Below are 14,569 nucleotides of genomic sequence, written 5' to 3'. Positions count from 1 at the left end.
CATCTTACTATTGAGTCTCTCTCTTTTTAACAGTACTTTGTAATACTTGTGAAGCTAAAAAATGTCGTCCAAGCGGCATTGTAAAGAGGAAAGAAAACTCCTCCTCCTGGACCATTGCAGATCTAGCAGGAATGGTGCTACAAAATCAAGCTGATGGGTAACTCCAACTTTCCATCACTGCTAGTTCATTTGTTATGAAGCTTTCACTAATCAATCATCTATTCATCTCTACTGTCAAGATTATTAACTTGTCCATGTCATTATTCCAAGTCTTGGCAATTGGCTTTGCTGATTGATTTTTTTTTTTTTTCCCTATTTTGGTTGCAACTTTTCTAGGCATGAGTCAAAGTTTATCAAGAAAATTGTTAAAGTGATTGAAGACAAACTGTGTCGTGTGCCCTTAAGTGTTACACCTTACCTGGTCGGAATTCAATATCAGGTTGAAAACCTTAACTTATGGTTACAAGATGGATCACCAGATGTTGGCATATGGAAAATCTGTGGTATTGGTGGAATAGGAAAAACAACCATTGCACGACTTGTTTACAATTCTAATTTTAAAAAATTTGAAGCAAGCAGTTTCATTGAAAATGTGAGAGAAATTTCAGAACAACACAATGGCTTAGTTCAGATACAGAAGCAACTCCGTTCTGATATTTTGAGTGGCAGAAAAGTGAAAATACTGAGTGTTAGTGAGGGGATAATGAAGATTAAGGATGTCATAGGATCTAAAAGAGTACTTGTTGTTCTAGACGATATTGATCGTACAGGCCAATTAGATGCAATACTTAGTATGAGAGATTGTTTCTGTCCAGGAAGTAAAATTATCATAACAACTAGGCATGCAGGGTTGTAAGAGACTCGTCCAGTTGATAAGACGCAAATGGTTGAATTTCTAAATGATGTTCATTCTGTGGAACTCTTTAGCTGGCATTGTTTCCGACAGGACCATCCCATTGAAGGTTACATGGAAATTTCATAAAGGTTAGTCAACCACTGTGCAGGACTTCCGTTAGCTCTTCAGACTCTGGGTTCTTCTCTATCAGGGAAAAGTTTAGATGTATGGGAGAGTGCACTACAGAAATTGAAGGCTATTCCAAACAGTGAAGTCTTGAGTAAACTTAGAATAAGCTATGATTCTTTACAAGATGACCATGACCAAAATTTGTTCCTTCATCTTGCATGTTTCTTTATTGGAAAGGACAAGGATATCATTGTCAAAATACTAGATGGATGTGATTTCTACACCATTGTTGGCATTCAAAACCTCATTGACAGATGTTTGGTGTTTTGTGATGGTAACAATAAAATGAGGATGCATCACATGATTAGAGACATGGGGAGAGAAATTGTTCGCCAGGAAACAAAGTATCCTGAGAAACGTAGTAGATTATGGCATCATAAAGATTCTTTCAATGTACTGAGAGAGAAAATTGTAAGGAAAACCTTGCTCCTTCAATGTATTTGTTTCTCTCACTTTTTTTTTTTCTTTTTCTTTGCAATTCTGTTGTTACTTATTACTCATATTTTTTTTTCTTTCCTATTCTTCATTAGGGTACAAAAAAAATTGAAGGCCTCGTCCTGAACATGCATATGTACCTAGCAGACAATCCTACAAGAAACTCAAAGGAGGTAGTCTTGGAAACAATTTCATTTACAAGTATGCGCAAATTAAGATTACTCGACCTTTGTAATGTACAACTGAATGGAAGTTATGAAGAGTTTCCTCAAGGACTAAGATGGTTGTGCTGGGTTGAATTCCCCTTGGACTCTGTTCCGAGTGATTTTCGTTTTGAGAGTCTTGTTGTTCTTGAAATGCCTAGTAGTAACTTGAGACAGGTGTGGAAGGGAATGAAGGTATGCCGTATGCTACAACACAGTTTTATGTCTTTTTCCTTTTTCATTTGAGCTTGTTGATGATTAGGTATACAGTTGTAACTTGTAAGAGTTAACTCCCTACCTTTCATTTTTTGTTTCACAGAACCAGCTTCCATCATTGAAGATGCTTGATCTCAGCAATTCCCTTTACCTTACTGAAGTTAGTGATTTCTCGTTAGTGCCCAATCTAGAGAAATTGATTCTTGAACATTGTCCAAGATTGGTTGAAATCCATGAGTCCATTGGAATCCTAGAGAGTCTTGTTTATATGAGTATGAAAGATTGCAAAACTATTACCAAGCTTCCTGAGAATTTTTCTGTTCTAAAATCACTGGAGACGCTTGTCATATCTGGTTGCTCAAATCTGAATGAGTTTCCAGTGCAGATGAGAAAGATGAAATCTCTGAAAGTGCTTGAAGTAGATGAAGTTCCCATAAACCAATTTCTCACTACCACAGGGGAGGTCATATCATGGCCAAGGAAAAGTATAGATAATTTTTGGGCTTCATTCCCCTCAACTCTAGTTGACTTGAGTCTTAGAAACTGCGGACTTTTTGATGATGCTTTTCCTATGAGTTTTAGTAACTTGTGTTCACTGCAGACATTGGATCTAAGCATGAATCCAATTGCTGGCTTACCGGATTGCATCAGAGGCCTCAGAGGGATTGATCTCCTTAAGTTTCAAAAGTGTACAGGTCTTAAATCTCTTGTAAGACTACCAAAAGTGAAAGTACTGGATATGTGGGATTGTGAGTCAGTGGAAAAAATAACATTTCAGTCAATATCATGCATACCAAATAAAATAGAGATATATCTGGCTACACGCTCCAAACTGTCTGAGATTGAGCACTGGTTCAAGTTGGAACCTATTGAGAAGGTTGATGTAAAATTGATCAACGTTTTAGGCTTGCACAACTTGAATCCTAGGGAACTTATTAACATGTACAATGCCTGTCTTTATCTATCAAACAAAATGCATCCCATTCAGGTCTGTCTCTCTCTCTCTCTCTCTCTCTCTCTCTCTCTCTCTCTCTCTCTCTCTCTCACACACACACACACACACACACACACACACACACACACACACACATGTAGTCATTTTATATACAAAGTTACTATATGACTTGGGATACATTGATATTACAGGGAGTGTCTGAATATGGTATATTCAACACATTTCTTCTTGGAAATGAGGTTCCGGGGGAGTTCAACCGTAGAAGTAGTGGTGCCTCCTCAATGTCTTTTACTGTGCCTTTACTTCCTCCTAACCTCAGGATTCGAGGCTTCAACTTTTTCTCTGTCTATGCGGACTCCGAAGGTGTTCGTTCTGGTCTTCTACCTAATCATCCTGTAATGATAAGATTCATTAATAAGAGCAAGTCCCTGAAGTGGATCTATGGGCCGTCATTCTATGGCATTCCAAGTAAGGAGAAAAACATAATATGGTTGAGCCATTGGAAGTTGGGGAATCGATTGGAAGGTGGCGATGAAGTCTCTATTTCAGTGTATACACCCCAGCAACATTTCCAAGTTAAAGAATGGGGCATCCAAATTGTGGAAGAACAAGAAGACCAGATTATCAGTACCCCCGATAGCAGCAGCAACATAAATTCATGTTATTCAGATCAAGATGTCAATGATGTCATTGGTGGAGATTTGTTAGAGTATCAGGTGATGCCAGGAACATACTTGCTTAGCGGTGGACCTGTAGAAGAAAATAGAGAACTGTATAATAGTTGGATCGATAAGTCTGTTTGGTTGAATAACATGATTGAAGACTCTGCTGAAGAAACAGGTGTGTTATCACATGTTTATAGTTTATCTTGCCTCTGATAGATATCATGTTCTGTATATGTGGATTTTCTGGTATAAATTTTTTTTTTAATGTTTTATAGAAGAAAGGCAGCAAGAGCAGCATTATGGTGAGTCTGACATGATGCCTGCATCAGAAGTAGATGCAGGGAGGGTTTGCATCGGCTGCAAGTTTTTCATTATAGCCATTATCGAATGGTCAGTTGCTCTATTCTCTCCATGTGAAGGAAATGACAGGTCTTGATGATGGGAGTTAGATGTTAAATGAATTCTAAGTGTCAAATTCTGTAAGTGTATAAATATATGTGTTTCCCTTGTTGCTCATTATTGATCATATATGTAACAACATCACACTGTAAAATGGCACCGTCGGTTTCATAAGTTGTGTCCATAGGGATATTCATGCATCTTTGTAGTTTGTACGTAAAAATAGGTAAGGAAATTAGTATGTGATCACCGAGCGTGTTAGATAATATCATTGGAGATTGAAGGTCTCTTACTGTACGTAATTAGCATTGGCATTACAATATTATCAATATTCTGAGTAGATTATCAGGAGAGAGAGAGAGAGAGAACCTGCGAGAGAGAGAGAGAGAGAGACCTGCTGCTGCTAGTGAGTGGCTTGTATTGTGGCCGCTGTGCTCTTTTCGCTATTTCTGTAGTGGTTCCCTCTTCTCTATATTTTTAAATTGCAGATATATATGTTGAACCACTTGCTCCTGGGTTCAGGTTATAAAGAAAAATAAAATAAAAAAGGTTTGCATTGAAAGCCTAAAAATAAAAAAATAGTACAAGTTAGTAGTTACTCGCGTTAGATTAGAGACAGCAGAATTAATCGGAATGTAATGCCAGTATCACAAGTTTACAACTACTGTTCTCAAATAATGTCCCATTTGAAAAAAAAAAAAAAAACCTAGGATACATGAAATTTCTTTTTTACTCAAAAAAGCTGCTTATAGGTCAGTGTTGTCTCCACTGTACGTTTTGGCTACCGGAATAGCTTCCAAGCTCTGGCCGTTCTTTTGCCACAACAGTACATTCTTCTCTTCGATCTTATATTCATGCCTTTGGAATAAAGACATTCTCTCCTCCGTACGCAACATTGCTGCATGAAAGGAACTTGATCGATTTTAGATCAGTTTGCTGTCTTGTTCTTATTCTTCTTCCCTTTTTTCTTTTTTTTTTTTTTTTTTTTTTTAGAATGTTATCAGTTTGCTGATTAGTAGTGCCATACTATGCAAAAGAAGAAGCAATAGTCTTCGCACGATTCATTTCTCGTTGCGATAAAGATTAAGAATTGGCTGGCGCACTTTACATGCATGGAGTGTTGTAGGCATTCATAGTTAATTTATTCAAAACATAACTTAGTTTCTTGAAGATGGAGGATAGGAGAGTGACACTTTTTCATACTTAGGCTTGGTTGATGTTTTAAGTGAGGCACTAGACATACAGCCCCCTTCACTTGTTTAAGTGTTTGTAATTGTTGGTTGTGAAAGTGGAACTCGCCTCTTCTTTTTGGGATTGAGTAGTTGCTTCCTATACTTGAGTTAATTTGTTCCAGATTCATAGTCTCCCACAAATTTGCATGAATTGTTCTTCGATGCCATCACGTCTAGACTCACCATGGTGTTGTTGTGGACTTGTGGCGTATCACCTTGTGGTGGATATGGTTCGAGCATAATCGATTGAAACATGATGGAGGTACTATTTACGACTTCAACATTTCAACATTTCTTTGTGGCCTCGTAAAAGGAATATGCTAGCCTCATATTTGCTCCTCTTAATTCTTGCTCGAGTACTCCCATGTTTATGTTTTTGGGTTCTTTCAACTTAGGTTCGGGTGGTACTTGGAGGCTAGGCCTCTGCATTATCTGTAGATTAAATTCAATACACATGGCTCTTTTCGAGACGTAGATGGTGCCGGGTCAGGGAGGTATTCAATGAGAAACTTTTTAGTGCTCCCGAAAGACTATGTAACAGTTTCATCTATTTCATTCAAATTTTGACATATGTATTTTTATAATGAAAAATTATTTTAACGATTTTATCAAAAACTATTTTAGGTTTCTTGTTGATTTTTTACCATATACCTTATACTCTAATCTTTAAATCTTATACCTTAAACCGTAGATCAAACTTATAAAAGACTTAGAGCAAGTCCAACAGCTTTCTTATATTTTCTACATAATAGGGAAGCAAAACTGAATCCGGATCCTCTCCTCATAACTCTCTGCTAATATTGCCTCATAAGACAATCTTGACCGTTCAATCTTAATCAATGGTCAAGATTTTTCTGAGTTTAGTTTTTGAGATATTTCATCTCCTCAAGATTTCTCATTCAGTCTCATCTCTCTCTCCCCCTTTTTGCATACACTCCCAGAATCTGAAGCATCGAAAGCCCGGCAGGCCGATCTGAGCATGGGCCACTGCCAGCTTTGCCCCTGCTAAGAAGAAACCCGAATTCGTCGCAAATTCGATCAAATTGTGGAAGGAATGGGATTCCGGTTCTGGGTGTTAGAGATCAATATCGGGACGCATAACCCACCATTCGCCGGAGATGGAAATTACAGGGAAGAAATTGGAGCTTTGGGGATATATGGGGTTGATTTGCAAGGGGTTTGGTTTAATTATGGAGAAAAGGGTAGATGAGAGAGAGATGAATAAATCATGATATGATAATGGAGAGAGATATGATAATGGAACTATGGAAGTGCCTTCACGTTTTCTGTTTCTCAAAGTTTTGCTTTTTTTCTCTTTGTTCATGATTTATCTGACGAGATTAAATCCCTTTCCTTGGAACTTTAAATTTGTGATTGTGAAGCAAGTTCTGAAGGCTATTGATCATGTTCTTAGCAAATTACTGAGGATCATTCTGCAAAACTTGGTTTGCAGATTGCAGTCAAATTGGTAAAGCTTAGTTTCAATCAAAATCCCAAAGTTCTCTCGCTGCTCTATTCTTGTATACTTTAAGTTCAACAACAATATTAAACAACAAACATACAAAGGAAAGGGCATAATGCACGGGCAACTGCAGCAAGAGTGATTTTGAGAGCTCAGAGAAGACTGAAAAGAAGAAGTGCGATAAAACAGATGAGATATCTGACGAGAATTCGGGAAGAGACGAGAGGAGATGAAAATATCACGAAAACTAAACCAAAAAACTAAACTCAGAGACATCTTGACCGTTGATTAAGACTGGACGGCCAAGATCATCTTGTGAGGCAATATTAGCAGAGAGTTATGAGGAGAGGATCCGGCTCAAAATCTCTAAAAATTTTGTATACCAAATCCAACAGTTTTTCTATTTTAAAGATTCAAATATTTATTATAACAACAATCCTCATTTATTACAATATAATAATAAATATAAAAATTTAAAAGTTTATTTTTTAGAATAAATTATATTTTCTTTCTTATCTTTGAGTCTTAAAGAATGTGCAACATTCAATTCTTCTTTCCCTAAATAATTTTAGGAAATCTGTAAATATAGGGAAACAAAACTTCTCTTTCATCTCTTTCCTTATTTTAGGGAATGAGATAGGAAAGCTGTTGGAATGAAAAATGACTCCATATTCCCTAAAATAGATAAAATCAAAGAATTTAGAATTTAGGGAATACGTTGGACTTGCTCTTAAAACGGTAATTTCATAAAATATAAAAAATCTTTAATTTATATTTTAGTTATAATACATTTTTAAGTGTTAGAATTTAATTAACAAACAAGGACTACGTCAGTCAGACTGCATTGGTTTTTAAAAATTTCTCGGACGAAGATGGGGTCCGCTCTTTTCGGGACCATGATGAAAGCTGCATTATTAACTTCCAAAAGTTAAATCTTTTGATAATGATGATTGATTCAAAGACTTTCCTCTCATCCACTTGACCCCAAAATTTATAGTCAGCTCAGAAACCTGAGTAAAGTCTCCTCCTGAGTCCTGAAACTCCTTATCATTCTTAGTACTACTGTTTGTTGATCCATGGATCTTGTCAGCTCATCGTCTCAACAAGCTTCCTCCTCCAGTATTTCTCCTTGTCACTTGAGTTACCAAGTCTTCCTCAGTTTCAGAGGTAAAGACACTCGCAAGAGTTTCACCGATCATCTCTTCACTGCCCTGACCAATGCAGGCATCTGCACTTTCCGAGACGACGATGAACTTCCGAGAGGAGCAGAGATCAGGCCAGAACTAGAGAGCGCCATCCAACACTCTCGATGTTCAGTCATCGTGTTTTCAAAAGACTACGCGTCGTCCAGTTGGTGTCTGGACGAGCTGGCGACGATACTTGAATGCAAGAAGAGCTCTGATCAGTTCATTTTGCCGATCTTCTACGACGTCAACCCGTCACATGTGAGGAAGCAGACAGGGAGCCTTGCAAAGGCATTCATCACACACCAAAAGAATCAGACAAGGGAGAAGTTGATTCGATGGAAGACAGCACTTACTGAAGTTGCATCTCTATCGGGCATGGCGTTAAAAGATAAAGCTGACGGGTAAGTAATTCCATTTCAACCTTACAAGTGATATTGTTGTATTTTGAAGTAGTTAGAGATCAATCTACATTAATAACTTAATCTAGATTACATAATCGAAGTCATTGCATAATTAGTTTTCATTTTGATTGTTATATTCTAGGCACGAGGCAAAATTTATCGAGAAAATTGTTAAGGAGATTGAAGCAAAGTTAAATCGAGTTCCCTTGTGTGTGTCCCCTTACCTGGTTGGAATTGATTCCCGAGTAAAAAACATCAATGCATGGTTACAGGATGGATCATCTGATATTGGTATATTTGGAATTTGTGGGATTGGTGGTGTAGGAAAGACAACTATTGCACAAGTTGTTTATAATCTAAACTTTGAGAGATTTGAAAGAAGCTGCTTTGTTGAAAATATCAGAGAGATTATAGAACGGCCAAATGGCTTTGTTCAAATACAGAAACAACTTCTTTCGGATATATTGAATCGGAGAAAAGTGAAAATAAGTAGTCCTAGTGAGGGAATGAGTAAAATTAAAGAAGCCTTGAGCTATAAAAGAGTTCTTCTGGTTCTGGATGATGTGGATCACAAGGGCCTAGTTGACGCAATACTTGAGATGAAAGGCTGCTTTTGTTCTGGAAGTAAAATTATAATAACAACACGGAATGCAGGATTGCTCAAGCGTCATCGAGATATCAAGGTGCATAATGTTGAAACTTTGAACCATATCGAATCATCAGACCTCTTCAGTAGGCATGCTTTTGGACACAACCACCCTATTAAAAGTTACTTGGAACTTTCAGATAGGGTTGTGAAATACTGCGAAGGGCTTCCATTAGCTCTTCAAACATTGGGTTCTTCTCTCTCAGGGCAGACTATAGATGTATGGGTAAGTGCATTAAAGAAATCCAAAACTATACCAAACAGTGTTGTGATGAGTAAACTCAGGACGAGCTACAACTCTTTACAAGATGAGCATGATCAGAGATTATTCCTCCATATTGCATGTTTTTTTATCGGAAAGGAGAAGGATACCATTGTCAGAATCTTAGATGCATGTGGTTTCTACACAACCGTTGGCATTCAAAATCTCATTGATAGATATCTGGTTAGAATAGAAGAATGTAATAAGGTGAAGATGCATCACATGATTCGTGATATGGGGAGAGAAATTGTTCGTCTAGAATCAAAAGATCCCGAGGAACGTAGTAGGCTATGGAATTACAAGGACTCTCTTAATGTACTGAGAGAAAAGACTGTAAGAAACAATACTTCTTGCTCTTCCTTTTTCGTTTCCTCCCTTTTCTGTTTTCTGCATTTGTATTCAGCTGATTTATTTATGTATATATTTATCATTATTCTTTTAGGGTACAAATGCAATTGAAGGCCTTGTCCTGAACATGCCTGTGTACCCTGCACATGTTCCTTCAAGAAATTCAGATATGGAGGTCTTGGATACCGATGCATTTTCAATGATGAACAAACTCAGATTCCTCCATCTTGGTCATGTACAGCTCAATGGTAGTTATGAAATGTTTCCTAAAGGATTGAGATGGTTGTGTTGGCGTGAATGTCCTTTGGATTCAATCCCGATTGACTTTCCTATGGAGATGCTTGTTGTTATTGAAATGCCCTGTAGTAGATTGAGACAAGTGTGGAATGGAGCAAAGGTATGTTGGCTTACATTTCTTTCTCTCTTTTTTTAAGGGTTTTTTTATAACCATGTGAGCGTCGTCTGAGTTCTAATTCCCACCTTCTATTCCTATACCTCTTTTAAATACAGAGTCTTCCATCATTGAAGATCTTTGATCTCAGCCATTCCTCAAACCTTACTGAAACTGGTGACTTCTCATTGGTTCAGAACCTGGAGAGACTTATTCTTAAACATTGTTTAAGCTTGGTTCATGTCCATGATTCCATAGGGAAGCTACAGAAACTTGTTTACTTGAATTTGAAAGATTGCGTAAATCTTATGAAGCTTCCAGAGAACATTCATATGCTAAACTCACTTGAAACACTTAATATATCGGGTTGTTTAAATCTTTCCGAGTTTCCAACAGAGATTAGGAACATGAAATCTCTCAAAGTGTTTCAAGCATATGGAGTTCCAATAGATCAGCTAATCAGTAACCCCGGGCAGGTAAATTCACGGCCAAGGTCAAGTATAGATGATTTTTGGGGTTCCTTGCCTAGCTCTTTAGCTAAGTTAAATCTTAGCGATTGCAATCTTTCTGATGTTGCTTTTCCTAGTGATTTTGGTAATTTATCTTCATTGAGGAGCTTAAATATCAGCTACAATCCAATTTCTACCTTGCCGGATTGCATCAGAAGCCTTTCTAATCTCGAAGAGCTTAATCTTGATTCATGTACACTTCTTAGATCAATTAGAGGTCTACCACGAGTAAGAGATCTACTGAGCACAGACCATTGTGTATCGTTGGAAAGAATAACATTTCAGTCACCTTCGTGCATGCCAAAGAGAGTATCCATATACGGTGACTCAAAACTAGTAGAGATTCAGCACTGGTACAAGTTAGAACCCATTGAAACAGTTGATGTAAAAATGATCGAGCTTTTGGGTTTGTCCCACTTGGAATCCATGGAACCCATTTTAATGCACACCCCAGATGCAAACTCCCCATCAGAAGTGGAATCCATGAAACCCATACGCATCCAGGTATCTGTCTCTGTTTCTATCCCTCCCTCATCATATACCTGGCATATTAATCATAAATTTGTTTGTATTTATAGGGACTGCATGAATATGGTATCTTCAGCACATTCTTTCCGGGAAATGGAAATAAGGTTCCAGGACAGTTCAGCCATACAAGTAAAGGGTGTTCCTCAATATCTTTTCCTGTGCCTATACTTCTTAATAGCAAGATCCGAGGCTTCAACATATTTTCTGTGTTTGCATGGACGACATATGTTACTACTCCATTGCCACCACTAATCATTAAAGTCAACAATACGAGCACGGGTCTGAAGTGGATCTATGTGCCGTCATGTTACGGCATTCCAACTGCTGGAAACGACATGATATGGTTAAGCCATTGGAATTTGGGGAATCAATTCGAAGGTGGTGATGTAGTCACTGTCTCAGTATTTACTCCGAATAACTGGCTTCAGGTAAAAGAGTTTGGTGTCGAAGTGGTAACTGAGGAAGGGATGAGGATGAGTAAGCAAGAGCACAGCAGCAGTAGTAGAGAACCTGCTTATGAGGATCCCGATGCTTGTGGTGTTAATGAGGTGATTGGTAACAGTGGTGGAGAGTTGTCAGAGTTATATGAGGTCAGGCCAGGAACATACTTCCTCTGCGGTGGACCCTTCTTACAAAATAATAGGCACACTTATAACAGATGGAAAAAGGATCGTTGCCTCAATGGCATCATAGGAGAGTTTGATGAAGAAACAGGTGTGTTATTATTGCTGTATCAAACGTAATTTGTTGATATTTTTATATTATATTTCTGAGTATTGATATTTTAGCTTAATATTTGTTTGCATAAGTTATTTCTTTATACCTATAAGTGTACCATAGGCCCTATTTCTTCAACAAACTTAAGACAAATGTTCTTATAGGCGTTAATTTTTTCATGTTACTAAGTTGAAGTACATTTTCTGAAGTGGTAGTAGCATGGTTTCCGAAACAGTCTTCTGCTATTCATGATTTGGTTAGAAACTAATTGCATAAATAGTTTGACTTATATATACTGCTTGCAGTACTGATCTCATTCTGTTGATAATTAGGATCACAAATTTATTTTGTTGATAATTAACACATAATTCTTTTTAACTGATCAAGATATATTCTATATGGATTATTTCTGTTTATAGAGAAAGAAAGGAAAAGGGGGGATGGGACACTAGCATCAACAGAAGAATCAGCTGAAGCAGAAAGAGTCGTCAACAAATTCTTCGGTTGCAAGGTTCTCATTGTGGCTGCTGTCTTCTTTCTTTTTCTATCTCTAAAATCATACAACAACTAAGCATTCTATTGATCTGATCCTCTTATAAATGTTTTCCTACCAGGTGCTTGCTATCCATGTGCTTATGTCATTAGTTGAGATTTGTCAAAATATCTGCTGATAGTAAGAACTACCTCTGCGTTAACTGTCATCATTGGAGACTGGTAGGTCTTCTCAGCATCACAAGTTTGTCAATATTCTATGAAATTTTTGGAAAAGGGCAGCCATAGCTTTTGTTGCCAAACGTGCAAGGTGTATTTGTGTACTCGCTCGCATGTTTGGTCACTGTCTTCTATTTTTATCCTCTGGTCACTCCCTTTTCTATCTCCAAGTGAAGATATGGCAGGCCTCGAAGGCCTGCGTGAATTTTTTCTATCATAGAAACTGTTATTCAGCATGGTCATTATGGAAGACAAGGCGAATATGCTGGGAGGCCAATATGCTGGTATGTAGGTAAGTGCAGATTTATGTGAATGGTGTTCATAACTTGGTTGTACACATACACTTATTCAATTTACTTGGTAAACCTATTATTGGCCTCTCCCTTGTTTGTAGTTTATTTCTTCTATTTTTGAATCGGATATATGTTGATCCACTGACTATCACATCTAAATTTAAATAGGAAAACATCATTGCAGGACAAGCTATACCATTGCACATTACAGCAGAATGCATATATATACTCTGGTAACTATCTACTTATTTGCAACATAGTGTTAAAAACGTTGAATCTCAGTAGCATTTTTGAACCTGGCCTCGTCTGATTTAATTTTTAATTCTGAAACTTTGAAACAGTGCTGCAGGCAGCTACATTGGACCCTGTATAATGGAGCGTTGAAAGTACTCGCAGAGCTTCCGGGCAGTGTTGCTGGTGATATTAACAAGTTAGTTTTTTCACTGCCTTTATGAAGTATATAAGGTCCAATTACCAACCATTCAAATGGGAAATACACTGCTGTCATTATCGGAAAAGATGAGGACGGAGATGAATGAATTGCTATTGCCCCCGTACTCCGCACATGTTCTTTTCTTCGACTAACGGAAGTGTACTGTGAAATAATCAAGTGATTAATTGTGTTGAGATTATAGATCCTACACGGGTAAATGGAGAACTTGCCTTCGTTGCCTAAGAGTTTATAATCCCACTAAACTGTAAGACATTAGGAATATAGTGGAAGTTTGCATCCATGTCCACCAGCTATTTAGATTCAAGCATATATTTCCAGCTTCTCTTCTGGTTAGAAGTTTCGATATCGTCAGCGAGTGCTTGCTATCGGCAGTCGGGACATGCTATAGGAATTCATGAGTGTTCTTCATTGCTTCCAATACGTGCTATTGGGCTCGTTTACTAGAATCTGGAAGACTTCGTAGTACCAAGAAAGCTTCCAAAATAACATTGCTATGCTAAAGAAACTTGAAATTCTTAGTATATCTGATTGTTCAAGGTTTAATGCGTTTCCAAAGGTGATGAGCAAGATGGAATCTTTACAAAGTCTTCAAGTAGAAAGAATTTCAATAAATCGATAACAGATCACTGCCACCACTCACCAGGTCTGGAAAAAGTCTAAATACGTTTCAAGATTGTTTCCCCAAGTTTAATCGAATCAAGACTTACACCATTCAATCTGCCTGATAATAGTTTCCCTACAGATACTGATGAATGGTAAGCTTCTCTTCAACCCGAGCTGCAGCTTTCCAAATAGCATAAGAGTTACAGGGATGAGTCACCTTAGATTTCGGCTTTGTCACCCTTTGCGCACGTCGCAAGTCACTTGTAGGTTCACGAAGAGTAACATGATTGCAGCTGAATGTTACTCATTCGGAGAAGGTAACATTTCAGTCACTTCCGTGCTTACCAAAGACTCAAAGAGGATAGGATGATGCATACTCGTGGCCACTCCAACCTTGTTGAGAGCAGTACTGGTGCGAGTTAGAATCCATTGGGAGGGACCGAAGGGTTGACGTACGCATTCTCAACCTTTTGTTTTTGCCTCTAACTTAGATTTCAAGGAAGCCTAATTAGCATTAGCATGTATTCGTTAGATTGGAGCCTTGGAGGAAGTGCTTCCCATGCAAATCCAGGTCTGTTCGACATATGCTGCAGGGACTCTGTGAATATGACATATTCAGTACATTTCTTCCAAGAAAACTAATCGAGGATCCCCGCTCCCGGAGAACTCAGCCATACAAGAAGTAGAAAGTCATCAATATCCTTAACTGTGCCTTCACTTTCCAATCAGAACATCCGAGGCTTAGACAGCTCTGTCTATGCAAGGACAAGTAACTTGTCCTAATAACCAAAGTTCAGAATAAGAGCAAGGATTTGAGGTAGGGCTATTCCCCGTCATGCTATGGGGTTCCAAGTGATAATAAAAGGTAATATGGTTAAACCAATAGAAGTTTGGGAATCGACTGCAACTAAGACAACAGATGCTAATA

At 37.9% G+C, this 14,569-nt stretch overlaps 2 protein-coding genes across 2 annotated transcripts; both read left to right on the top strand.

Annotated features, from left to right (window-relative positions):
* Positions 1 to 131: 131 nt before the first annotated feature.
* Positions 132 to 10,502, top strand: LOC101311138. Its single transcript, XM_004308439.1, has 13 exons — positions 132 to 157; positions 337 to 818; positions 928 to 984; positions 1,047 to 1,435; positions 1,555 to 1,857; positions 1,982 to 2,866; positions 3,025 to 3,673; positions 3,774 to 3,888; positions 7,682 to 8,179; positions 8,322 to 9,420; positions 9,530 to 9,832; positions 9,946 to 10,302; positions 10,443 to 10,502. The coding sequence occupies exons 1-13, from the start codon at positions 132 to 134 to the stop codon at positions 10,500 to 10,502; spliced, it is 5,223 nt and encodes a 1,740-aa protein (XP_004308487.1).
* LOC101310640 lies at positions 10,440 to 13,001 on the top strand. The gene is made up of 6 exons (XM_004306924.1): positions 10,440 to 10,839; positions 10,914 to 11,577; positions 12,000 to 12,091; positions 12,195 to 12,583; positions 12,753 to 12,817; positions 12,926 to 13,001. The coding sequence occupies exons 1-4, from the start codon at positions 10,633 to 10,635 to the stop codon at positions 12,249 to 12,251; spliced, it is 1,020 nt and encodes a 339-aa protein (XP_004306972.1). The 5' UTR covers positions 10,440 to 10,632; the 3' UTR covers positions 12,252 to 12,583; positions 12,753 to 12,817; positions 12,926 to 13,001.
* The last annotated feature ends 1,568 nt before the right edge of the window (positions 13,002 to 14,569 follow it).

This window comes from Fragaria vesca, linkage group LG7, assembly GCF_000184155.1.
Source record: "Fragaria vesca subsp. vesca linkage group LG7, FraVesHawaii_1.0, whole genome shotgun sequence".
NCBI classification, from domain to species: domain Eukaryota; kingdom Viridiplantae; phylum Streptophyta; class Magnoliopsida; order Rosales; family Rosaceae; genus Fragaria; species Fragaria vesca.
The sequence above is the reverse complement of the archived record's forward strand: the minus strand, read 5'-3'. Positions and strand labels throughout refer to the sequence as shown.

Coding starts and splice junctions, on each gene's coding strand:
- LOC101311138 (XM_004308439.1), top strand. CDS start 132: ATGGTGCTACAAAATCAAGCTGATGG. Junction 158..336: donor CTACAAAATCAAGCTGATGG/GTAACTCCAACT, acceptor CAACTTTTCTAG/GCATGAGTCAAAGTTTATCA. Junction 2,867..3,024: donor ACAAAATGCATCCCATTCAG/GTCTGTCTCTCT, acceptor TTGATATTACAG/GGAGTGTCTGAATATGGTAT.
- LOC101310640 (XM_004306924.1), top strand. CDS start 10,633: ATGCCAAAGAGAGTATCCATATACGGTGACTCAAAACTAGTAGAGATT. Junction 10,840..10,913: donor TGAAACCCATACGCATCCAG/GTATCTGTCTCT, acceptor TTGTATTTATAG/GGACTGCATGAATATGGTAT. Junction 12,092..12,194: donor ACAAATTCTTCGGTTGCAAG/GTTCTCATTGTG, acceptor TTTTCCTACCAG/GTGCTTGCTATCCATGTGCT.